The sequence below is a fragment of the Phodopus roborovskii genome, unplaced genomic scaffold (assembly GCF_943737965.1).
Source record: "Phodopus roborovskii unplaced genomic scaffold, PHOROB, whole genome shotgun sequence".
NCBI lineage: Eukaryota > Metazoa > Chordata > Mammalia > Rodentia > Cricetidae > Phodopus > Phodopus roborovskii.
This window is the reverse complement of record NW_026126418.1, coordinates 34,728,645-34,753,965: the sequence shown is the minus strand read 5'-3', so window position 1 is coordinate 34,753,965 and position 25,321 is coordinate 34,728,645. Positions and strand designations below refer to the sequence as shown.

At 37.8% G+C, this 25,321-nt stretch overlaps 1 protein-coding gene across 1 annotated transcript in view; it reads left to right on the top strand.

Annotated features, from left to right (window-relative positions):
• Ubr3 (ubiquitin protein ligase E3 component n-recognin 3) overlaps positions 1 to 25,321 on the top strand; it is a 145,627-nt gene that overhangs the window by 16,591 nt on the left and 103,715 nt on the right. Inside the window, exons 2-5 of the mRNA XM_051184512.1 lie at positions 8,710 to 8,849; positions 11,359 to 11,517; positions 17,527 to 17,670; positions 18,206 to 18,255. Coding sequence (XP_051040469.1) covers positions 8,710 to 8,849; positions 11,359 to 11,517; positions 17,527 to 17,670; positions 18,206 to 18,255 — 493 coding nt within the window. The remainder of the gene's footprint in view (positions 1 to 8,709; positions 8,850 to 11,358; positions 11,518 to 17,526; positions 17,671 to 18,205; positions 18,256 to 25,321) is intronic.

The following is a 25,321-nucleotide window of genomic DNA, read 5'->3' as shown; positions in this document are numbered from 1 at the left end:
TTCTGAAGGACCATTGTTATTGCCCAGAGTCAGGGTGATATAGCTGAGCAGGACATCTTGGAGTAAGTTATATGCGAGCTCCTGCCTACCACACACCTCTCTGCCTAATGTCTGCCACCTCAGGCTTGCTGGGCTCCATCTTTAGACTTACAGCCTGCAGGCTGTGCCATTGCCATGCTCCCTCCCAGCAGGGCAAGGAGTGCAGTCTGCATTGGCAGTGGCTGCACAACTGCACGCTGGGGCCTGGAGCTTAGGACTGGCTGGCCCTATTTCAGTAATGACATGTTTCTGTGGGAGCTCCAGGCCGCTGCACATTACCCTGTCCCCCACGGCTCTCTAGGCACTACTGTTGAGCTTATAGACTGCGGGCACCCTGCCTGCTGTCCTGTCTTCCCAGTAGGGCAAGCCATATGGCCAGCTGCCACAGTGGCTCTGAGCTGGGGCTTGCTGGTGGGCCTAGGGCCAGCCGTATTCGCTATTGACCCATTTCTGTGGTTACTCCAGGCCACTGCCCTGTGCCAGCTACCGCATGACCTTTGTGCTTACAGCCTGTTGGCCGTGAAGACTATAGATTTGTCATTCACCATTGCACCTGGCTCTGTTCCACAATCTTTCCAGTTTCATCGTCCCATTAGATTTGCCTTTTTAAATAGTTGTTCTGAGCCTCCATGGGTCTCTTAGACTCCTTGGAGTTCCACTGTGGGAGGCTGCTGCTATTTTTATTTTTCTTGGTATCTTTGATTTTGACATAGGATTTCTTTAATTTTTTTTATTAATAAGGTATGGCTTTGGAGTAAATAATATTATCATCAGAGTGGCTTCTCTGTTTCTTCACAGTTAAGTGGTGTTTTGATTAAAACATATTGAAGAAAAGGTGATATTGCTTAACTTCTCTTCTGGAAAACAAATGTTTTTAATGTGATACTTAATTCCTTTAATTATATACATATATTTGAAGTACAGGCTTATCTGTTAAGTTCATTCCCCCTCAGTAACACACATTCTAATTGTTCTTAATAATAAAAACTCAAAGTCAGATTTTGTGGTTAATACTGAAGATTAGAGAAACAAAGCAGCCAACCACTAGTGAGTTCTCACCTCTACCAATGCTCAGACCAAAGGGGCCATCCTGTCTTCAGACTGTGTCTCTCTTGTCTCCTCCCACCTTACACTCCTCTCTCTGCCCAGCCATATCACTCCCGTGTCCACCTCCCTAGTGCTGGGATTAAAGACATGCCACTCCAAATGCTGGGGTCACTTTTGTGTGAGCTCTGTTTCTCTTTTAGACTGAATCAATTTTCTGTATCCCAGGGTGTCCTTGAACTAACAGATCTGTCTGCCTCTGTCTCCCAAGTGCTGGGATTAAAGGTGTTTGCCACCACTGCCTGGCCTCAATGGCTAACTAGTGTGACTAGCTTTGCACTTTGTGGCAAGCTTTACTTGTTAGATCATAAACACAATACCACCACACCCCTCTCTTTTTCTTTCCTCTCTCCACTGAATATAAGACCTTAATGCTAGAAGTTTTACCTCTTGGTTTTAGCCCCAATTCTATGGACCAGTCACCCAGGGGTCCTTTCTTCTAGCTCCATGTTCTCTGAAAATGTATTGTTCTACTGTATTTTTGGGAGAGAATCATTCATCTCCTTTTAGAAAAGGACCCATACTTGGTAAAAATTTATCCTCATTTGTTTATGTATAGATATTTTTGGAAACCTGTCATGTTAGCTTATACTTACTTTTTTTTTTATAATTAATCAATTAAATTAGAAACACAGTACTTTGTAGTGTTGGCAGGCCTAGAGCTCACAGAAATCCTCCCACCTTTATTTCCTGGGTGCTGGAATTAAAGAAAAGTGCCATCACACCTGACTAAAATGAAAAATGTTAGATACTTTTATTTATTTTGATTGATCAGACATGCTAGAGTCAGAATATGGGTATTATACCTTTTTAACTTATATAAAACTGTATACATTTACAGTTAAAATGTAGTTTTGAAAGTAGGTATGGTGGCACAGTCCTATAGTTCTAGCATTTGGGAGGTAGAGGCAGTTAGTGAGCTACATAGTGAGGCTGACATAGGAGACATTGTCTCAAAACAACAAATGAAGAATGCTTTGCATGTGTGTGTGTAGAGGATATTTGGATATTATTTAAAAACTTTATTCTTTCTCTTTTTCCCCTTGTTTAATTTTATTTTATACTGTATGGAGATTTTGCTGCATTGCCCATGTTATTCTCCTACTCCTGTACTGAAGTTACTGTTTATACATGGGCACTCAGAATTTTAATATTGGAACCTGTCTTGGTGATTATTTGTTATGAGCTCTTCTTTTGTGATTGAGATCACATGACACTCTGGATGGTGGTGGCTCGGGACTTTAGTCACAGCACTTGGGAAGCAGAGGCAGGAGGACCTCTGTGAGTTTGAGGCCAGCTTGGTCTACAGAGCTAGTTCCAGGACAGCCAGGGCTAACTCCCTGTCCCTAAAAATAAAAAAAACAAAAAACAAAAAACTTATCATACTCATTTACTCACTTATTATTCATGCTTTCTTTCACTTTATAAAAGGAGCATTGATTGTTTATAACAGATTATATGGCCCTTAAGGCAGAAAATCTGTTCCTTTAAGAAACCAAAACAAGCTGGATAGTGGTGGCACATGCCTATAATCCATGGGAGGCAGAGGCTGGTGGATCTCTGTGAATTCGAGGCCAGCCTGGTCTACAGAGGTCCAAGGCAGCTTCCAAAAACCAAAAAGCAAAACAAAACAAAACAACCCCCCCAAACCCCAATCAAACAAAAAAACCTAAAACAACAAAAATATGGTTACAGTTGTACTATAGTTACAGGTTTTTTGTGAACTTAAAAGTTACTTTCATCTACAAAGAAGTTTTAATATCTTATTCAAACCCAAGAACAGTGAAAGTATGAATATAAGTAATATATTCTTGGTTTTATTATGATGTTTTAAAAATCATATATTAATCTAAAAGTAACAGTCACTTACTTAGCCATTTAAATTTCATGCTGAAAGCTGAGAGGAAGGAGTTACTTTGAATGCTTGAAAATGATGCTGTTACTATCTGCAGTAAGGAGTCCGGGGATAGGGAGCAGGTTAACAAGGTTGTGGACAACAGCTAGGCAGTGGTACATGATTTTATGAATTTTCTCCTTTAGACTAGCAGTGACTTATTTATTATTAATCAAGGCTTAGTCTAAACTACAAACAGTGTTTTGGTCAGTCAGTTACAAAGATGTACAATTTCTTATAATATACAGTACCCCCATTAACCCCCCATTGCTCCATTCTTCATTCTTTCTTATAAAGGGACATAGGACTTTTTCTTTTAAATCGGTAAACATAAGTATGGGAAGGGAAGAAAGAGAAAAAATAGGAATTGTAGTCATAAGATTCTGAATATACACTGACAAATATTTTGTAAATAGTAGAAAAAACTATAAGGTAGGAACTCTATTTCTGAAACTATATTGTCATGATTTTGATAATTTCAGTTTTAATATCTGCTCAGTTACTCATCCTAATTTATCTGAAGTAAAAGAGGGTTAGAGTTCTACACACTGGTACTTTAACACTGCAGTAGTATTACTCTTTTTCTCATTGAAGAACTAGGAAGTGGTCGATTTCATATTTTTGAAATTGTACACACAAGTGATATATTTGTGTATATGGACTTCTCCCTCTTTACTTTGGTATTAGAAATCTAACCAGGGCCCTACATATGCTAAGCATGAACAGTTCTGTAACTTGCAGTGATAGTGCGTAGGGATCTTTATGTAAGTTATGAATTTCTATGTTAGTAAATCTTGCATTTTTTTCTGGTTACCTAATGTATAAATAAAGAAGAGAGTTTATAAAAGGTCTGTATACAGTTTATGAGATTTTCTAGGACCATATATGGTAGTGTGTGCCTATAATCCCAGCAATGGAAGATGGAGGAAGAAAGATTAGGAGTTTAAAGTTAACTAGTTACTTAAGGGATTTTGAAGCCAGTCTGGACCATGAGTCCTTGCCTAAGAAAATCCCACAACAAGCCCCTACCCAAGACAAAACAACAAACTCCTGCAATATGGGTATTCATGTGTCACTGTCCTCTTTAGGCAGCATCACAAAATGTTTATCTCATTTTAATTCTAACTTGAAATGAACTCAAACTACTGTAGTTATAGAATTTAAAGGTAAAATTTTCGAAGGTTTAAAAGAACTGAGAGGGTCTGGAGAGAAGGCCCAGGTCTGCTTCCTAGCACATAACACCTGACGGCTCACAACCACCATGTTACTCCAACTGCACTAAGCCTCCTCAGCCATGCACCCTCACACTCCCAATGTAGGATACACAAGCTGAAAAAATAAATCTTTTAAAAAACAGTGTTAGAAGGTTAAAGGATATGTCCTAAGACTAGAAAGAGTTTAGAGAAGTTCATCCTTAATGTTGGGGCAGTAAGCTATGTGTACTAAGTCCAGGACTAAGATGGGCAGTGTGCTATTCTGGGGCTAAAACACAGGCTTGTATTTACATAGCCCTTTGGCTATTTATGAATTATAAACATTTTTCCTGCTTTATCATTGACAAATGAACGTGTGTGGTTTTTTTCCCGATAGGGTTTTTCTGATCAGTTTTTATGTTTATTAATCATCAGTGGCAACTAGATTTTGTTAGGCTTAAATTGTCCCCTTTCCTTTTCCCCCTCCTCTATTCTTCCTTCTTTCATCTCTCCCTCCCTCCCTCTCTCCCTCCCGCCCTCCCTCTCTTCCTCCCTTCTCCCCCCCCTCTCGTTTTGAGACTTATGATGCTGCCCAGGTTGACCTGGAACTGCTGTGTAAACCAGGCCTACTGAAAATTTACAGAGACCTGCCTGCCTCTACTTCCCAAGTACTGGGATCAAAGACGTATGCTCCCATGTCTGACCCAAATAATTTATTCTAATTTATTCTTTTTGTCTTTTTATTCTTATGCTAGTTTCCCTTTTTATTAAAAATAGATTTCCCCAGCTGGGCGGTGGTGGCACATGCCTTTGGTCACAGCACTTGGGAGGTACAGGCAGGCAGATCTTTGTGAGTTCAAGGCCAACCTGGTCTACAAAGCTACACAGAGAAAGCCTGTCTCAAAAATAACAACAAAAATATTTCCCCTCATGTAATATATTCTGATTATAGATTCCCCTTCATCTGCTCCTCACAGTCCTTCCCCAACTCCCCCCTATCCAGATCTACCTTTCATTAGAAAACAGATGGGCTTCCAAGGAATAACAATAAAGTATAAGATAGAACAAAAAACTAACACATTGGAACAAGACAAAACAAAGAGAAGGAAAAGAACCCAAGAAAAGGCACAAGAAACAGATAAAGATGCAGAGATACTCAGGAATCCCATAAAAACACTAGACTAGGAGCTAGTTGGTTTACCCGTGAGACTCCTTTGGAGAAAACTCAATTTTCATTTGCAAGTGGCTGTCAATTGGAGATAGCTTCTCCTTTCAGCTCTAGGACCCCATCTGGTACAGACCCATGCAGGCCCTGTGCATGTTACTTGACATTTTACACTCTTTTCACTTCCACAGGGTTCCCTGTGGGGAGGGATTTGATGGAGTACCCATAGATCAGTGCTTTGCTTTGCCATCATCAGAGAAGCTTCCTCCTGCAGCAGATGAAAACAAATAGAGAGGCCTACAGCCAGACAATATGCAGAGAGTGAGAGACCTTAGAACAAGCACCTTAGATGGAGAAGGGATATCAACACATCCTAAATGGAATGTCATTAAATATTCACAAACATACTCTAGGGCCACAATGCCATTATCATATCTATCAGATTACCTTGGCTGGTCATACATTGTATGATTACTTGATCTCGTAAGCCTCTTTACCTGCTAGAGTAGCCTTTTTACCTGCTTGATCCCTTTGACACCAACAGCTTTCAGAAATTGAAACCAATTTTCCCCATGTATAATGTCTCACATTCTAAGTTTGTCTACTTGTTTTCTTGAGGCGTCATTAAACTAGTTCCTTCATATTTCAGATGTCTCGTAAGTGGGAGTTGGCCCTTGAGGTTGGTGCTGTCCACTTTCAGTGTTGGTGCTGTATGTTTCATATGCATTGCAGTGCCCCTTTATTTCACTTCAGGATTCCCAGATGTGGTTATAGTTTAACTTCTTAGTGGGATGTTTTCCCTTCAGCTTTTTCCTAGTACCTTCTATGTGTGGGTCAGAGATGGAGCGGGAAAGAGAGAGAAGGGGAGGAGAGAGGGAAGGGAAGAGGAGGGAGGAAGGGAGAGATTGGACAGTTTGAACAAAATCTAGCAGATACTGCAAAATAATAATTATCCCATTACTTATTTTTTTGTTTGAAAATTACTTTGTTAGAGAACCAGAGCATCTTTTCATATATTTACTAAGTAGTACTTCTTTTGCCAACTGTTGATAGCATGTCTTGATTTTTCTATTGTTTTCTTTTTTCCCCTTTTAAAGAATTTCAAATCATAGTAATTATGTGTTTTACATATTGTAGTTTTTCAGTTGCTCTGTGTGGAAGCTAAATCTTACCAGACAGGCTTTCTATACTCTCAGATAATGAAGAATATTATTTTATTTCAAACTCTTTGTATGTAATTTTTTAATGTGAATGGGATATATTTTGTGTTTAGATAGAATTTATTTCCCATGTTTAATAAATCAGTTTTGACCTAAAACAGTTTAAGTCTTTTCATAGGCAGGAGAGGTGGCTCAGCAGCTAAGAGTTCACGTTGTTTTTGCTAAGGATCCTAGTTTGGGTTCTTCGCACCCACACTGGACACTCACTAACTACTGCTTCAGGGGATCTGTGGCATTTGGCTTCTATGGGCACTTGTACTCTTGTTACACACACACACACACACACACACACACACACACACACACACACACACACACACACACCACACTTAAAATCTTATGTTAGCTAAACAGTGGTGGTGCACACCTTTAATCTCAGCACTTGGGGGAGGGGAGGCAGGGGCAGGGGCATCTCTGTGAGGCCAGCCTGGTTTACAGAGCAAATTCCAGGACAGACAGGGCTACACAGAGAAACCATGTCTTGAAAAACAAAACAAAAAACAAAACCAATCAAACAAACAAAAATCTTAAAAGTCTTCACTACATTGAGTTGTTATGCTGTGTTAGTCATATATTAAACCCATAAATTTACATACCCTTATCCTGGCCTCAGTTGTCATTTATTGATGTTATTAAATTACCATAGAATTTTGATTAAAGTAGTTTGTACTGTTTTATAAATCAGTCTACATCATTAATTATTTCTTCCAAGTGTTGCTATCTCTTTTCACACATAGGTTCTTTCACTTGATAGAATTAGCTTTAATTGCTTCCATTGTACTTTAAATTTGATGACATTTAAATTTAGAAGGATTTCTGTGTTTTATGAAATAAAATTATTTTTCCACTTAAGAGGGCTGTTTACTGTATTCAAACCATAAATGTTTTCTTTTTTTATTTTTAGCCCAAAATAGCTTTTGTATTCATTCTAAGCTTAGTTTTAGACATTTTTTATATGTTTAATTAGTAATTTTGTGTTTGGTAGCAAAGTAACTTATTTGTGGTGATTTGGATTGTGAATTATTTGTCTTTGTTGCTCAATGTACCAGTCGTTTTTCCCAATAATTTGTAATGAAGATTAACAAGTCTATATACACTTGAATGGGGCCTCTGGTAGTGGATCAGTATTTATTCCTAGTATACAGATGGACTTTGGGAACCCATCCCACATAGAGGGATACTCCCTCAGTCTAGACACACGGGGGGGGGGGGGAGGACGGGGCGGGGGAGGGCCTAGGCCCTGCTCCAAATGATATGACAGACTTTGAAGATTCCCCCATGGAAGGCCTCACCCTCCCTGGTGAGCAAAAAGGGGATGGAGATGGGGGGGTGTTTGTGGGGCAGGAGAGGAGGGGAGGGTGAGGGAACTGGGATTGACAAGTAAAACAAGCTTGTTTCAAATTTAAATTAAAAAAAAAGGATAAAAATAAGATAAACTTTACTTATATCATTGAGGTAGGAGTAGAAAATGTAAATGCGTCAGATAATGATCAAGTACTTACAGGCTTATTCTGTTTGTTTGTTTATTTTTATGCATTTATTGTTTTTTGAGTCAGGGTTTCTCTGTATAACAGCCCTGGCTGTCCTGGAACTCGCTTTTTTGACCTGGTTACCTTCGAACTCACAGAGATCTGCCCATCTCTGCCTCCCAAATGCATACTTACAGGTTTATAAATGGTGGAAATGATAAAATAGCACTTGGAAATTTTATATATATATATATATATATATATATATATATGTATATATATATGTGTGTGTATATATATATGTATGTATGTGTGTGTATATATATATATACATATCAGTCATAATTATAAAATTATGATGATTTTCCTTTTGTGTTCTGTTTGTGACATGGCTATTATGGTCTTTCTCAGAAAAGGTCTCTCTGGGTAACATTTTTAATTTAAAGGCCTACTAAAGCTATATTTTTTAACTTTGTACTTTAAAGATCACAAAGAAGGGTTATTCTGGCTTTAGTATTTGCTTGTATTTTCTTTATGAATATTATAAATAGAAGTAATACATTTTTGCCTGGTTACACATTGTTATTTTTCCCTTTTTCTTTGTTCATTTTTTCCCCCATTACAGGTTTTGCAGAAGACATCAGATTAAATCAAGTTCAAATATTCCCTGTGTCCCCAAAGACTTACTGATGATGTCTGAATTTGTTCTTCCAAGATTTATTTTTTGTCTCATTCAGTACTTAAGAGAAGGCTATAATGAACCAGGTATGTTTTAATATGTTCATTGTAATATTCTTAAATTATCACATCATAGAATTTTAGCACTAATAAAGTAAAAATTTAAAGTTATCACTTAAAATTTTGTACTTTGTGTGTGTGTTTGTAATCTCTGTGTGTATTAGTGCATATGAGTACAGGTGTCCAGGGAGGCCAGAGGGGTCAGATCTCCTAAAGTTTAAGTTACAGGCAGTTGTAAGCCTTCAGATGTGGTTGGTGAGAACCAAACTCAGGTCATCATCTGTAAGAGCAGTGAATGCTTATAATCACTGAGCCATCTCTCCAGCCCAAGACAACACACGTTTTTATTTAACGTGTTTTGAGATGGAGTTTCTCCATGTAACCACCCTGGCTGTCTTGGAACTTGCTGTATAGATCAGGCTGGCCTCAAACTCAGAGATGGATCTGCTGCTACTGCCTAGATTTAGTTAACTGCTTTAATACTTGAAAAAAAAAATTAAATATAGCATACAAAACAATGGGCTTCGTGATGGCATTTTTATACATTACGTTTTATTGTACTTTACCCCTTCTGCATTGTCTTCTGTAGCATCTTATGTTCCATTGCATAACATTTTTAAAGTAATGACTATGAACTATAGAAAAATAATAATATGTTTAACTTTATAGATACATTGTAGGTGGCATAGTCTGGTCCCCTTTGTCTCTAAATAAAGAGTGATTTGCAATTATATTGTGACTGAGCAAAATTATATAGTTGAGAAATATTTTAATTTAAGGAATTTTAGATAATAAATTACCATTGTAACAACTTATGATAGACTTAAATTGTTTGCTTTCATATTATTGTATCAGTGCTAAGTGTGCATTAAGTTAGTACTAAAACAGGAAAAATACTCAACTTATACTTATTGTATTGTTGTAAACTTGAATAATGTGCTTTAAAGTTAATTTAGGCACATATTATAGTTTATTACAAGACGTTATAAATTAGAGATGGTAGTGGTATAGAACAAATTTGTTAGTTTTTTATAATGTTTTCTGCTTTTCTGTCCTGTGGTGTGTGTTATATATATATGTATTTATTTATTATATATACATAAATATATATATATATATATATATATATATATTTGTTTGTTTTTGTTTTTTGTTTTTCAGGACAGGGTTTCTCTGTATTTCTTTGGAGCCTGTCCTGGAACTCACTCTGTAGACCAGATTGGCCTCAAACTCATTGAGATCCACCTGCCTCTGCCTCGAGAGTGTTGGGATTAAAGGCACACTCCACCAATGCCCAGCTAGTTTTATATGTTTTTAAACAATTTATTCATTTTGAAGATAGGATATGGCATACATTTTTATCTTCTATCCCCATTCTTAAATTGTGAAGGAATATTAGATCTTTTTTATTTTTTTACTTTTTTGGGGTAGGTAGGGTCTTGCTTTGTATTCCTGTTTGGCCTGAAACTTACTGTGTAGACTTGAAACAAACTGTGTAGACAGGCTGGCCTCAAATTTGTGGCGTTCCTCTTGCCTCTGTTTCCTGAGTGCTGGGATTACAGGTGCACATCATCATGGCCATCTTATATCTTTACCATTCCAGATACTCTCTATTGTGAGCAAGCTATTTTACTCTTACTGGTGCTGTAAGCAACAGTATAGAGAGTCACTTATGAAGTACTTCTCTTAGAGTATGTTAAAATAAAGAAAAATGTTACTTTGATTTAGTCCCAAACTACTGTTTCTTTAGAACGAAGTAACTCCAGATGCTAGATAGGCTGTTGTTGAAGCTGTTTTCTGCATTATTTCTCATGGACTTAATAAACTTTTTGGAAATTTGTATTTCGTATCATAGGCATTCTATTTTTAAAAAGTAATAAAACATTTTTTATGAGAATCTTAAAATTTACAATTAATTTAAAGAATATTTCACACAAAAGTGTTATTAATTTTACCTTCAATAGCATTTAGTGTTTAAAAAGGTAGGTAGCGTAAGTACAGTGTATAGATGTATAGCTACTTGCTACTATTATAGGATCTATTTATTTATTTATTTGTTTATTTATTTGTTTATTTATTTATAGACGAGGTTTCACTATGTAGCCCTGGCTAACCTGGCTCTCTATGTATACCAGGCTGGTCTTGAACTCAGAGATTGTCTGCCTCTGCCTTTAGAGTGTTGTGACTAAAGGTGTGTGCCACCACACCTGGCCTTTTTTTTGTTTTTGTTTTTAAATCTAAAAACATGAAGAAACTAGTGGGAACATTTTTTTGTCTAAGGATGAGTTTCATGAATGTACATCATTAAATTTTCTTCTCTTGCTTAGCATTAATTTCTTACTCAGGCCAAAAAAAAAAAAAAAAAAAAAACAAAACAAAAAACAAAAAACAAAACAAAAAACAAACAAAAAAAAAAAAGAGCTTAACCAATACCTCGGCTGTGTTTGTTTGTTGACCACACTATAAATTCAAGGTCATGGAAGCTGCATATATTTGTAGAACATACATGTTATGAACATATTTTCTTTCTTCTTAGCAGCTGATACACCATCAGAAAAAGACCTTAACAAAGTGCTGCAGCTTTTGGAGCCTCAGATTTCCTTTTTGGAAGACCTGACTAAAATGGGAGGAGCAATGAGGTCTGTTCTTACTCAGGTGTTAACAAACCAACAAAACTACAAAGATCTGACTTCTGGTAAGTGAAATGTTAGGAAAAATTTACAGTTTACTTATTCGTTGTAATAAAAGTAGCATCTTTTAGATTTAAAAGTGAAGTTAATATTTTCCATATAATTCTAAAGCTTGAAATTATTATAGATAATATATATATAAGAAAGCTTATAGATGAGGAAACTAAATTTCAGAAAAATGACATGGCCTTTTAACGACTTGTCAACTAATTTCTGTTGGAGCATCCAGTCTCTTCATTAGGTATAATGAAACTTGAAAGAGTGATTCAGCTCAGGTTGCTGGTCTATGGCAAGTGTTTTTACCCACTGAGCCATCTCACCAGATTAGAGTACCTGATTCCCTGGTGTTGGAGTGGGGACATGCTAATACTTCAGTAATAAGTAATCTAACAGCAGAAGTCATGAGCTAGAGGGCCATGGAATTGGGTGGTAAAGGGGATAGGTTCCACGTAGATGTTCTAATGTTTGTCATAAACAACATACAACAGGACAAAAGATGAGGCAACTGTTTAAAAGTGTAGGAGAGCAGAAAGAACACACTGTAGACTCTTGCAAAAAGAAACAGTTCCAGATGAGTCTCATGATTGTTCTGGGAGACCTCCTGACAGTACATGATGGCCTGAAGCAGATCGTGGTGGTCCTGCTGAGTTTAAAAAGAAAAAAAGCACAGATCATCATATTGGTCTGCTGAAGCTGGTGAAAACTGGAATTTTGTGGGCAGACTTTTGGAGAACCAATGCATATCCAGCATGAGACTACCTAAGATTTTTTTTTTTTCAGGTTTACTTATTTTATATGTGTGAGTGTTTTACTTGTGTAGATAGAAATTTCTATCCTGCCTAGTCCTGTAGCCAGTCCAAATAAATACAGAGGCTTATATTAATTATAAACTGTTTGGCCTATTGCTCAGTCCTATTACTAACAAGCTCTTACAGCTTAAATTAACCCATAATTTTTACCTATGTTTAGCAACATGGTTTGGTACCTTTTCTCAGTAATACTTTCTTGTTTTGCTTCCTCTGTGTTTGGCTCACGACTCTACTCTGCCTTTCCTCTTCCCAGAATTCTCTTAGTTTGGTAGCCCACCTCTACTTTCTGCCTGCCAATCAGCGTTTTATTACACCAGTATGAGTGACAAATCTTTACAGTGTACAAGGGCATTATCCCACATCATACCTGCATATATGTATGTATGTGCATGACATACATGTCTGGTGCCTGTGGAAGTCAGCAGATCCTCTGCAACTAGAGTTAGAGAACTCAGCTTTGAGTTGATATGTGAGTGCTGGGAATTGAACCTGGGTCTTCTGCAAGAACAAATGTGCTTAACTGCTGAGTCATCTCTTTCCCCCACCTAGGATTTGTTAGGAATTGTCTATTATAGCCTAAACATAGAATAAATACCTGTAGGCAAGCTGTGTTAGGGAACTTTGAGGTTTTAGTTTAACCTTTCTAGTTCTATAAGCATCTGGCTCTGAGATTTCAGAAGACCAGACCTTGAGTAAGTAAGGTTGACTCTAGGTTAGTTTTAAGAAAACTCATAATCAAAAAAAAAAAAAAAAAAAAAAAAAAAAAAAAAAATCAAGGAAGCTCATGATCAGTAGATAAATATAGCTCAGAATTTAAGGGTGGGGACTGCTTTTCCAAGGGACCCAAATTTGGCTACCAACATTAATATATTTGGGCTGCTTACAACTGGTGGCCTCTCTAGCTCCAGTGACATCTGGCATTGTCGTGCCTCTGAGAACACTGTACTCGTATACAAAACCACATTCACACACATACACACTTAATAAACAAAGTTCATAATCTAGACAGGAAAGATGGCTCAGCAAGTAGAAGTACTTGCTGCACTACCTTGACAACCTGAGTTGGATTTCCTGAATCTACAGTGAAAGAAGAGTACCAATTCCCAAAAATTGTCCTTTGACCTCCACAGGTATGTCAGGATATGGGTAAAGAACCTGCACTCACATATAGCACACACACACACACACACACACACACACACACACACACACACACACACAGAGAGAGAGAGAGAGAGAGAGAGAGAGAGAGAGAGAGAGAGAGAGAGAGAGAGAGAGAAATTTAGAAAGAGCCTCATCACCCAACAGGCCTGCATAGAATGCTGAGTATGAGGTGGTTCCTCTCTAGGTAGAGGTCCTTGTAGCACACTGAACTTTCCATAGAGCTGACACATACAAAGTGTAAAACAAAGCCTTTATGATTTTTTTCTTCTGTACTGGCTCAGAGTATTCAGCTTGTGGTTGAACTGTCTTCTAGAACAAAATTTAGTATTCTCAGGATTAAGAATCTTCTATGTTGTGTTCATTAGAATATGTAATATGTAATAAAAACTAGTTATGCCAGGAAATAATAAACTTCATACTAGAATCAAGAGGTGAAGTAAGTCCCCTATAAGTTGGCCAAGATGATGAGGTAGATGCTGTATTTAATTGATAAAGACATTAAAACAACTAGTATACATTTGCACAAAAAATAAAAGGAAAATGTGTCTAAAGAACTAAAGGAAAATAGATATCAGTGAGTGAGGAAGAGAGTGAATAAGATTCACAAAGAAATGTAAACAAAAAGACCTAAAGTGAATTTCTATAACTGAAAGTCACTGAGAAGTACAGTGATGGAATTGAAAACTCCATTCACTAATTTAATAACAGACTGGATAGGGGCGAAGAGCCTGTGTTAAAGACATAGCAACAGATCTACCAGGCAGGTAAACAGTGAGAGATGGCTAATCAAATTGTATTAGTCTTAGGGACTTATCAGAATTAGATAATCTAGCACAGTGGTTCTTAATTTGTGGGTCTAGACCCCTTTGAAGGTCAAACAGCCCTTTCACAGGGTTGCCTAAGATCATGTGAAAACAGATTTTACATTATGATTCACAACAGTAGCAAAATTAAAGTTATGAAATAGCAATGAAATAATTTTATGGTTGAGGGTCAGCACAACATGAGGAACTGCATTAAAGGGTTATAGCATTGGGAAGATTGAGGTCAACTGAACTAGCATGTGTGTTATTTGAGATCAAAATATTTGAAGAATTTAGCTGAATTTCCTCAAATTGTATGAAAAATATTGGTTAGAAAATACAAAGGTACTTAATAAACTTCAGCCAGGATAGACACAAAGAAAATAACACCTATGTACCTTCCAGATACCAGGTAAAGAGATACTAAGTGGGAATATTTATGGATAAGAATGAACATAATTCTTTGGAGGGACTAAAAAGCCTAGGGTATTGATAAGAAACAACCATTAAGAGGGATGATAGTGGCTCAAATAAGGTTCATATCAGAGTACATCCAAATGCTCACAGAGTATGTGCAATTTTATGTTTTATTCTGAATGTATTGTGTATTGGTTATGTGTATTAGTTACTTTTCTGTTGCTCTGATAAAATACTAAGACCAAAGGTGATTCATGGAAGTAAGAACTTATTTTGGCTTTCATTTTAGAGGGAGATTCCATAATGTCTGGCTAGTATTGTTGTTGTTGGTGGTGTGAATGACAGCAGGGAGCTGGAGCTAGAACCTGAGAGATCATATCTTTAGCCACAAATACAAACCGGAGTGTGTACTGAAAGTATGAACTTAAAGCCTCCCCCCAGCAGCCTGCACGACCTTCATAAACAGTGCAACTAACTGGAGAGCAAGTGTTCAAATACTTGCACCTACCAGGGACATTTTTCATTCAAACCACAACATCATGCAAATGTTTTAGCCTAAAAAGTAAGATGATCATTTGGCCAAGAATAAATTGGAAAAAGTGAGAAAGGCAGCTTAGCAAGAGTTTCAGGGAGTGAAAATGGTGGCTTCTATTTGAGCTTGGTGATGAAATTGGGATAATTGAAGATCATACTTTTTAAGTGGATGTGATAGTTCAAGACTATAATCCCAGTTACTTGGGAGGTCTCGGCACCACCACTGCCTAGTTTAGAATGGTTCTTTATTCAAAGCTATCATCTGTTGAGAAAGTGAGCAGGCAGATTGTCTTGATTTTCTTTTCTTTACCAGGTTGACCTTGAACCTAGGGAGATCTGCCTGCTGCTTTCTTCTTCATTGATGGTAATGAATGTATTCACTGCTACAGTTAGCTAAGCTGATTATTTTTAACCACTGTAGCAATGTTATTTTAGGAGGGAGTTATTATAATTGTTTTACTTTATTTTTACAATTTAAAAAAAATCTTACTTCTAGAAACTAAACAATATCAACAAGCAACCCTTAGTTAACTTTTATTGATGGGCATTGAATTATATTTTGACTTCAAAGTTTGAAATTTGAGCCAGGCTTTGTGAATGTGCCTATAATCCCTGTTCCTCTGGAGGCTGAGATGAGTGGATCATAAGTTTAAGATCTTTGTGGGATACAGAATGAATTCAGTGCCAATTTGGATAATTCTGAGACCTTGTCTCAAAATTAAAAGCAAAACAGGGATTGGGATATAGCTCAATGGGGAGTTGCTGCTTACCATGCATGAGGTCAGTTCCCAGTAGAACAAAGTTTGAGGTTTCTGGTCTTACATTACTTCTGTGTTTGCATACTCACTGGCTAGTCAAGACATCTTTCTAAACCTGTTGCCTTACTTATAAAAAGGGAAAAAGTGTAGTCATTTTCAGGGCTATTGTGAGGAATTGATAAATTACATTTAGTTAGATGAACAGCATCTATAAAGAAAAGTGTATGAGTTTTATAATTTAGGAAACTTTTTGTAATACTAGTGACTAAATTTGAACCCAGAGCCTGGCATATATTAGGCCAACTGAGCTAAATCCCTAGCACTTACTGATTTCTATAGGAATCTGTAGGGTTTATTTAATGTTTAAAGATTTATTTATTTTTATTTTATGTGTATGAGTGTTTGTCTGCATGTATGTAAGTATATCAGGTATGTGTCTGGTGCCTGCAGAAGTCAGAATTAGATTCCCTGGAAAAGGAGTTAGAGGTGATTGTGAATTACCATTGGGTACTGGGAACCAAACTCCATGCCTTTGCAAGAGCAGTAAGTGCTCTTAACCACTGAGCCATCTCTTCAGCCTCATTCCTTATTCTTGTTTTGTTTTGAGACAGGGGTTTGTTGTGTAGCCTTGGCTGTCCTGGAGCAAGTTCTGTAGACCAGGTGGGCTTTGAACTCATAAAAATCCTCCTGCCTTTGCCTCCTGGGTGCTGGGATTAAAGGCATGCACCTGGCTTCATTCTTTATCCTTCCTTCCTTCCTTCCTTCCTTCCTTCCTTCCTTCCTTCCTTCCTTCCTTCCTTCCTTCCTCCCTCCCTCCCTTCCCTCCCTCCCTCCCTCCCTCCCTCCCTCCCTCCCTCCTTCCTTCCTTCCTTTCTCTGACAGGGTTTCACTGTTTATCTCTGACTGCCCTGGAACTCACTCTGCAGACCAGTCTGGCCTTGAACTTAGAGATCTGTTTGCCTCTGCCTCCCAAGTGCTGGGATTAAAGGCATACAGTACTGCCTAGTTATAAATTACAGTTTTAATTTTTTAAATGTGATAAGATGATTGGAAAATATGAGAATCAAATGTAATTTTATTTGTAATATTTGAAAATGTCTGTTGAAGCTTTGTCTCCTCTGGAAAGCCTTTCTTTGGCTAAGTCTCATGCTTGGTGTCCTGAGACCACAGATGCTTAGGTCATCTACAGAAGTCTGCTTAATAATTGTTCTCTACAGTGTTTTCTCTTGCCTTTCTTTACCACTTGTTTCCAGGTTTCTGGAAGGTTGGATCATGCCTTAGCATGCCTTGTCTATAGCTCCCTCATGTATTTTAGATGTTTAATAGATTTTATTCCTTTTATAAACTGCTGATCATTCTGGGATTGTCAATGCCAAGCATAATCACAAAATATTATAAGAAGCAAATTTTATGTTTATTGTAGTTTTTCCTTCCGTCAGAACACTTGCTCATGTGTATTCAGAGGAGGACTGTATGTAGATTTTGAATGAGATATTTTCTTCTGACTCTAACTTTGTTTTAAATATTAGGTCTTGGAGAAAATGCTTGTGCAAAGAAAAGTCATGAGAAGTACCTAATAGCTTTGAAGAGCTCTGGACTCACATATCCAGAGGATAAGCTTGTATATGGGATGCAGGAGCCATCGGCTGGTACTAGCACTCTCGTAGTTCAAGGTTTGTCTAAATATTTCATTTGAACCAAAGTGACATTAGTCTATTAAAACAGAAAGCCCCTCAAACTTCTTCACTATTGGACAAGTTTATTTTGAGATTTAACAGTGGCATTCTTTATATTAGGATCAAGAGAGAATAGATTGGCCTTTCTTTTTATCACAGAGGAGGGGTGGGATGATTAGACAACGAAGAAGCTTCCCTTTTTCAGTCTCCTCAGGTACAAGTTGTTCAGTCTTTATTGTTATGGTTCTGACGTTACCAACTCAGTGTTTTAGCAGTCATGGCTTAGATCTAAAGCAATAAGTTCCTTTGGAAACACCATTTGTAGTGATTTAATTTAGGTTTTCACTAGAATTTTTCTAGTGAAAGTACCAACCTATTAGGTAACACTTTAAAGTTGAACTTTGCCAAGGTAGCTTTTAGAATGAGGAGTCTTCACTAATATAAGGTTCTGATATTTGCATGTCTCAGTAATCTTCAAAGACATTGATGTGTGACAGTTATGATGGACAGCCTTTTTTTCTTCCATCTGAAGGTTTTGCAGGTGCTTCAGGAGTAATGGGACAGCTAGAGTCTTCTGATGAGGTGAGATTTCAATTTTAAACTTTTTAGAAATAGAATTTTAAATGTTTCAGAGCTATAATAATTTATGGTTTGGGGGTGGGGAAACTACTCAGTGGGTAAAACATGAAGACCTAAATTTGAATTTAAGTACCCACATAAATACCAGATGTGAGCTTACACCTGTAACCCTAGTGCTAGGAGCTGGAGAAAGGAGTAGGGGGCTTATTGTTCTGCCAGCCTATGCAAAAATGGAGAGCTCCAGGTTCATGAGAGCTCCTCTCCCAAAAATTATAGTAGAAAATGATAAAGGATGCTATCCAATGTTGATTCTGGCCTTTGCAAGTAGAGGAGCATATACCTGCACATATACACATATATCCCATTCTCCCAACTTAAAATTAACATAAAACCAAGGTATCTCGATACATACTGAAGCTGAAGAGTAGGATGTCTAGATCACAGTTACCTTTTGACAGGACAAGGACTATAATAGATTGTTACTTTATATGTAGATTGAAAAATTTAAGACATTTAGTTAAGTAGCTGGACAAGGCTGTAATCCTAGCATATGGGAGGCAGAGTTATAAAACCTGGTCTGGTGGCTCATGCCTGTGATCCCATCACTTGGAGAGTGGAGGCAGGAGGATCAGTTTAGGGTTATCCTTAGCTGCATCTCAAGTTTGAGACTAGCTTGGGATATGTGATCTTGAAGTTAGTCTGGGGTTCTTGAGACCTTGTCTCAGTAATAAGACAAGACAAAACAAAACAAAACAAGGGACTGGAGGTGTGGCTTAGGAGTAGACCGCTTGTCCAGCATTTAGAAAGCTTCACATTTCATCTTCACTATCCAATACACATGCACGCATGCATGTACACACACGCATACACAAAGCAACAGACCCCTGAAGCCTGCATGGTAACATATGTCTGTTCCTAGTGCTGACAAGATTAAAGGAGGTATACTGTGAGTTTGAGGCCATTCTGGGTTTTTTTTAAAAAAAAAAAAAAAAAAAAAACCAGAACATTTGCATTAATTAGTGAACTAAACATTTTGACATTTGGCGTTTTGACATTTTCAGAAATGTATATATCATTACACTTTGCTCATAGTTTCCCTCTTTCATCCTACTAGCTCTTGTCCTCTCTCTCCCCTACTGCTAATAATTCTACTTTATTTTCCAGAATTAAGTTGATTTCTGAACATGTAGAAAGCCAGCTTTTGAAAGAGGTTTTTTTCCTCTGATGAGGAAAGTAATGTTGGTTTAAACTCTTAGAATTCCATTTGCAACAGCATAGTGTCTTCTGGTTGGATGCTAGAATGTCATCCTTTGAGAGAGAAATTACTTCCTTTTTTTTTTTTTTTTTTTTTTTTTTTTTAAGATTTATTTATTTATTATGTATACAGTGTTCTGTCTGCATGGATGTCTACAGGACAAAAAAGGGCACCAGATCTCATTATAGATGGTTGTAAGCTACCATGTGGGTGCTGGGAATTGAACTCAGGACTTCTGGAAGAGCAGCCAATGCTCTTAACTTCTGAACCATCTCCCCTGCCCAAGAGAGAAATTACTTCTAAGAGTAATTTCTGCAGTGATAGTGGAGGATTTTTTTTTTAAGTATTAAATCTTTATTATATAAGTTCTTGATGCTGTTTATGTTTCTGGTCTTAGAGAAAAGAGAGCTAGAACATATTTCTTCCCAAACAGAAATGTTTCAGAACAAGCAAGGTTGGGGGAACAAATTTACATCTGTGAGCTAAAAAATGTGACTTGATTAGGAGTATTTACTGAATTGGAAGCAGCAAGGATGAATTGGTCCTGGTTCATGACTTCAACAGGTAAAGGGCAGACTCAAACTCATTGTTACTGCTATTTTCCCACCAGATCCAGCAGAGTTTTTGGTGACTGCAGTTAGAGGAGAGAAGAGGGAGAGGGTTGGTTCTGATAACTCTTGATGCTGGATCCTGGGGGTGAATTGGGTGGAGGCCAGTATACCTGTCTGGGACTTGAGGTGTAACTTCCCAGTTCTTAGAGGACTCTGTGATTGCAGTAACATTTTAGCCTGTATTAAGATCCTGGAGATGGAACTGGCAGAAGCTAGCTTTTTAGAGTTTAGGTATTAAGAAACCATGCACTTCTGCCAGGCTGATGGATTGCAGTGAGAATCTAGGTGAGAGGATAATTCCATAGCTTAGTCCAGTGTAGAAGGACATGACTTTGGGACTGGGAGAGAGTACAGTCAGTAAAATGCTTGCTGTATAAGCAAAAGGACCAGAGTTTGGATGCATAGCATCCAGGTGAGAAGGCAGGCCCTGCCCCAGGAGCCTTACTTAATTCTAGCACTAGGGAGCCAAGATGGGAAGATGCCTAGAGCTTGTTCATCAGCCAGTCTAGCCAAATGCTGAGCTCCAGGTTCAATGAGAGACTCTGTCTCAAAAACTACATTGGATAAGCAATGGCCTATGGCTACATGTATATCCACATCTGTACACTCACATACAGAGTGCATATATAAACACATGAGTGCATGCATGAGTACACAACACTTATACACAGGCACACACACTTGTACATAGTGGAGGATTTTTATTATGGCTCTTTGTTCATTATTGCCTGACTGTCTTTTAAGGCCTCTTGTAGTCATTCCTCTTAGAGTCTGTATTTCACCTTCTTGTTTATGTAATTTTTTTTTTTTTTAACTTGCTTCAGAACTAGTTTAGTTTTTCACTGTTAGAGAATTTCCTATGTTCGTGATGGTTTGAGCAAATCAATCTCCTTCCCTTTTATTTACTTTTTCCCTATCTCACTACTGTTTCCTCCCAACTTTATATACTTTTCTTTTTAAACCTCCTGGGTGTAATACATCTATGGACATTCTTTAGCCCCTCAAGGGCTGTATCCCTGAAGATAAATGGTTCTCCCTTGCCTCAGCAGCTGTCAGTTGCCAGTAGCTCCTCAGGCAGTGGGGACTTCATGAGTCCGTCCCCTGTCCATCCTGGAGTTTCAGCTGACTTGTTTGTTGTCTTGTCCATGCAGCCACAGCCACTAGGAGTTCATGTTTGCAACAGTATTGTCATGTCTGGCAAATATTACACATGTCCACTCCTTCTTCCACCATGGTCCCTCAGTCTGTGTGTGTGTGTGTGTGTGTGTGTGTGAGTAGCATCTGCCCCATTTAGAGCTTATTTTCTGCATTTTGGGAAGTTGTATGTCTCTAAATTAATCATCATAAGAAGCTTCTCTGATGAGACTTGAGAGATGCACTAATTTATAAGGCATAAAGGTAAGAACTTAGGGGATAGCGTATTGTTAGGTCTCTCCCTCCCTCCCTCCCTCCCTCCCTCCCTCCCTCCCTCCCTCCCTCCCTCCCTCCCTCCCTCCCTTCTTTCTTTCTTTCTTTCTTTCTTTCTTTCTTTCTTTCTTTCTGGGGAGGCAGAGTTTCTCTGTGTAGCCCTGATTGTCCTGGAATTTAGTCTGTAGACCAGGCTGGCATCAAACTCAGAGATCTTCCTGTTCCTCCCCATCCCTCCCATCCCCCCATCCCCCCCATTGGTATTAATGATGTGCATTACCACTGCCCAGTTTATTAGGTCTGTTTAATACAATAATAGTATTAGGTTCACTCTACGTCTAGTGATCTAGCCAGCCGTGAATTTGGGTACCAGGCATGAGTTACATGTGTGGAGCGTGCTTTAACTCCAGTCAGAAAGTAGTTGGTTTCTCCTATAACATTTGTGCCACTACTGGACCAGCAGGCATATCTTGCCAGGCCAGTTCTTTCAATTCAGACCTGTGTAAGGCTGTTGTAGGATGTATAGCATCTTCTAGTATTATGACAATAGGAACAAAACTTCTAGCTTGTATTAGTTTGATATCTCCATGACTTGTGTGCTATGACTCAAACATGTAATGTCTTAAGCATTAAGGTCTTATCAACTTCTGGGGAATAACCAAGAACGATGGCAATAACCTGTAAATGTTTAAAATTGTATAGCTGGAAGTAGACTGAGTAGATATACATAACTTTTTCTTTATGAGAATTTTTACTATACAGTTAATTTTTCATGTTCCCCAGGGTGACACACAATTCATCCTATAAAGAACTTGGGACTTCAGAGTCAGGCAGATCTATGTTTAAATTTGGCTCATTATAGCCTTATATGATAGATTATTTTTCATCATTAGTTTCTTTATGAAGAAAACAATGATAATTTTAATGATAGATTTAATTGGGATAATATGTATAAAACCACTTTCATGTACCTGCCACCGATTTAATTATTTTTTTTTCTTCTTTCTCTCCCTCTCCCTCTCCCCCTCCCCCCCTCTCTCGACAGGGTTTCATGTAATGTAGGCTAGCCTTGAACTTATTATGTAGCTAAGGGTAATCTTAAAGTTTTAATTTTCCTGCCTTTACCTTTCAAACACTAGGATTTCAGGCATGTACTGCCATACTTGGTTTACTTACGTACTGGGGAATGAACTGATTGATGGCTTCAGGCATGCACCAGGCAGCAGTCTACCTTAGGCTACATCCCTAGCCCACAAATTTGGGTTTCAGATATTTTCTATCTGTAGTCTTAGGTGTAGAGGGATTATAATATGTGTCATACTACAGACATTTCAGCTTACCTTTCCTGAGAAATAGTTACTAAAACACGATTTAATGGAAATGAAAGCCATTCAGCTTTTAATTGCTTAAGTAATACACAAATACATTTTGTTTGTTTTACTGGCAATTTAGATAAAATACAAGTTTCTGTGGATCCTTTCTAATACTAATCCCTCTTCAGTACTGCCATTTAATAGTTCTTATGCTTCACAGGTCCATTTCTATAGAGCTAAATAACACTATTGTTCATGAGAAGTAAATGAAAAAGTTTTTATTCCTTTGTAACCTGCTTTTATTTACCCAGTAATAAACTATGCAAATCTACCTTTGTATGTTATTTTCATTAGTGTTACAATACTCAAAATAATGGGAAAACTACATATTGTCCAATCATGTTCTTGACTCCTAATTCTGATTATGAGTCACTGCTTCCATTTCTTTTTCTTGTTTTGCAGGTATACAAATATTTCTCTAAGATGGAATTGCTCAGTTACATATATACATATATGCATATATTATATGGATATCTATCCATTTATTACACACACATATGCTTGTATTTTAATAGGTTATATTTATTTTTGATTATAAAAGCCACACATAAACATTTTAGTACCAGCAGTTGCGAGGCAGAGGCAGGCCGATCTCCAGCCTGGTCTACAAAGTGAGTTCCAGAATAGTCAGGGCTGTATAGAGCAACCCTGTCTTGAAAAACAAAAAAAGAAAAGAGAAATGTTAAGGAATGTTTGTAACTTCCATAATCACAATGTACCATTAGCCATTTTTGAGTTCTATTGATATTTGATAATGACTAGGAATTATAGTTAAATAACATTTCAGTAGTTGGCACCTATCTTTTGACAAACACTGTAAATACAAAATATCATTGTAGCTAGTAATGACTATTGAAGAGTTTTAATAAGAATGTTTTATGTATAATGACTATTATTGTATATCAAGAGAATGAAAGCTTATCCTTAAGACTGAAAGGTATTTTTGGGGCACTTATGTGTGTGCATGTGTACATGTGTGTGTGGGTACTCATGGAGGTCAGAAGAGGGTCTTGGAAACTCGAGTTGTAGTTACAGGTAGTTATGAGCTTTCCATTAGGGATACTAGGAATTGAACTCCAGTCCTCTGTAAGAACAACAAGCACTCATAAATGGTTGCTGTCTCTCCTTTGTAACACCCTCCCTCCCTTTTTAAAAGACAGGATCTTACTATGTAGTCCTTACTGGCCTGTAACTTGCTATGTAGAGAAAACTAACCTTGAATTCAGAAAGATCTGCTTGTCTGCCTTCTGACATGTCCCACCATGCCCAGCCCTTGTTTTTGGACAGGGTGACTTAGGGTTTCTATTGCTATGATGAAACACTATGACCAAAAAACAAGTTGGGAGCTGGGCAGTGATGGCACACACCTTTAATTCCAGGACTCAAGAGGCAGAGGCAGGTAGATCTCAAAAAAAGTGGGAGGAAAGGGTTTATTTGCCTTGTACCTCCATATCACTGTTCATCATTAAAGGAAATTAGGAGAAGATTGCTAAACAGTGCAAAAACCTGGAGGCAGGAGCTGATGCAGAGGCCATGGAGGCATTCTGCTTACTGGCTTCTTCCCCATGGCTTGCTCAGCCTGCTTTCTTATGGAATCCAGAATCACCAGCCCAGGGATGGTACCACCCACAATAGGGTCCTCCCCTATCAATCATTATTAAGTACACTCCTTCCAGGCTTGCGGCAGACCTGCTTTTATTAAGGCATTTTCTTAACTAAGGTTCTCTCCTCTCCAATGACTTCAGCTTGTGTCAAGTTGACAGAAAATTATCTAACACACAGGGTCTCTGTGTAGCCTTGGCTGTCCTCAAACTCTCTATGTATGTTGTGCTGGCCTGTAATTTACGGAGTCTGTCTGCCTGTCCCTGCCTCTTGAGTGCTGGGATTAAAGGTGTACACCACCACTACTGACTTTTTTCCTTTTTTAAGACAGGCTCTTACTTTGTAGGTCAGGCTGGCTTAGACTTACTATGGAGTGCAAATTGGCTGGACTCACAGCAGCCCCCTTGCTTCTGCCTCCCAGGTGCTGGAATTATAGGCATGAGCCACCACCTGGCTTAGAGGTGCAAAAGGGAATGCATTAGAAATTGCTAATATTCTTTATAGTTTAAAGAAGCCAACATTTTAAAATTTAATGGGCCACAAAGTTATAATGTTACTATTAATCTTCTGCTGGTCTTTTGAACTTGTCTGAACTATTTTATTTCTGTCTCCCCCCCCTTTTTTTTTCTTTTTTGGTTGTTTCTTATTTTTTAATGAGAAATGTTATTGTATTAGAACCATTGGCTTGCATGAAAAAAATACCACTGGGAGCTACTTTATAAGCACAAAAAATGTGTTGAGCTATATTATGATTCATTAGAGAGGAAAAAGAAGCATTTCCACCCACTCCAGAGAACTAATGGCATATTTTAAATTTGCAT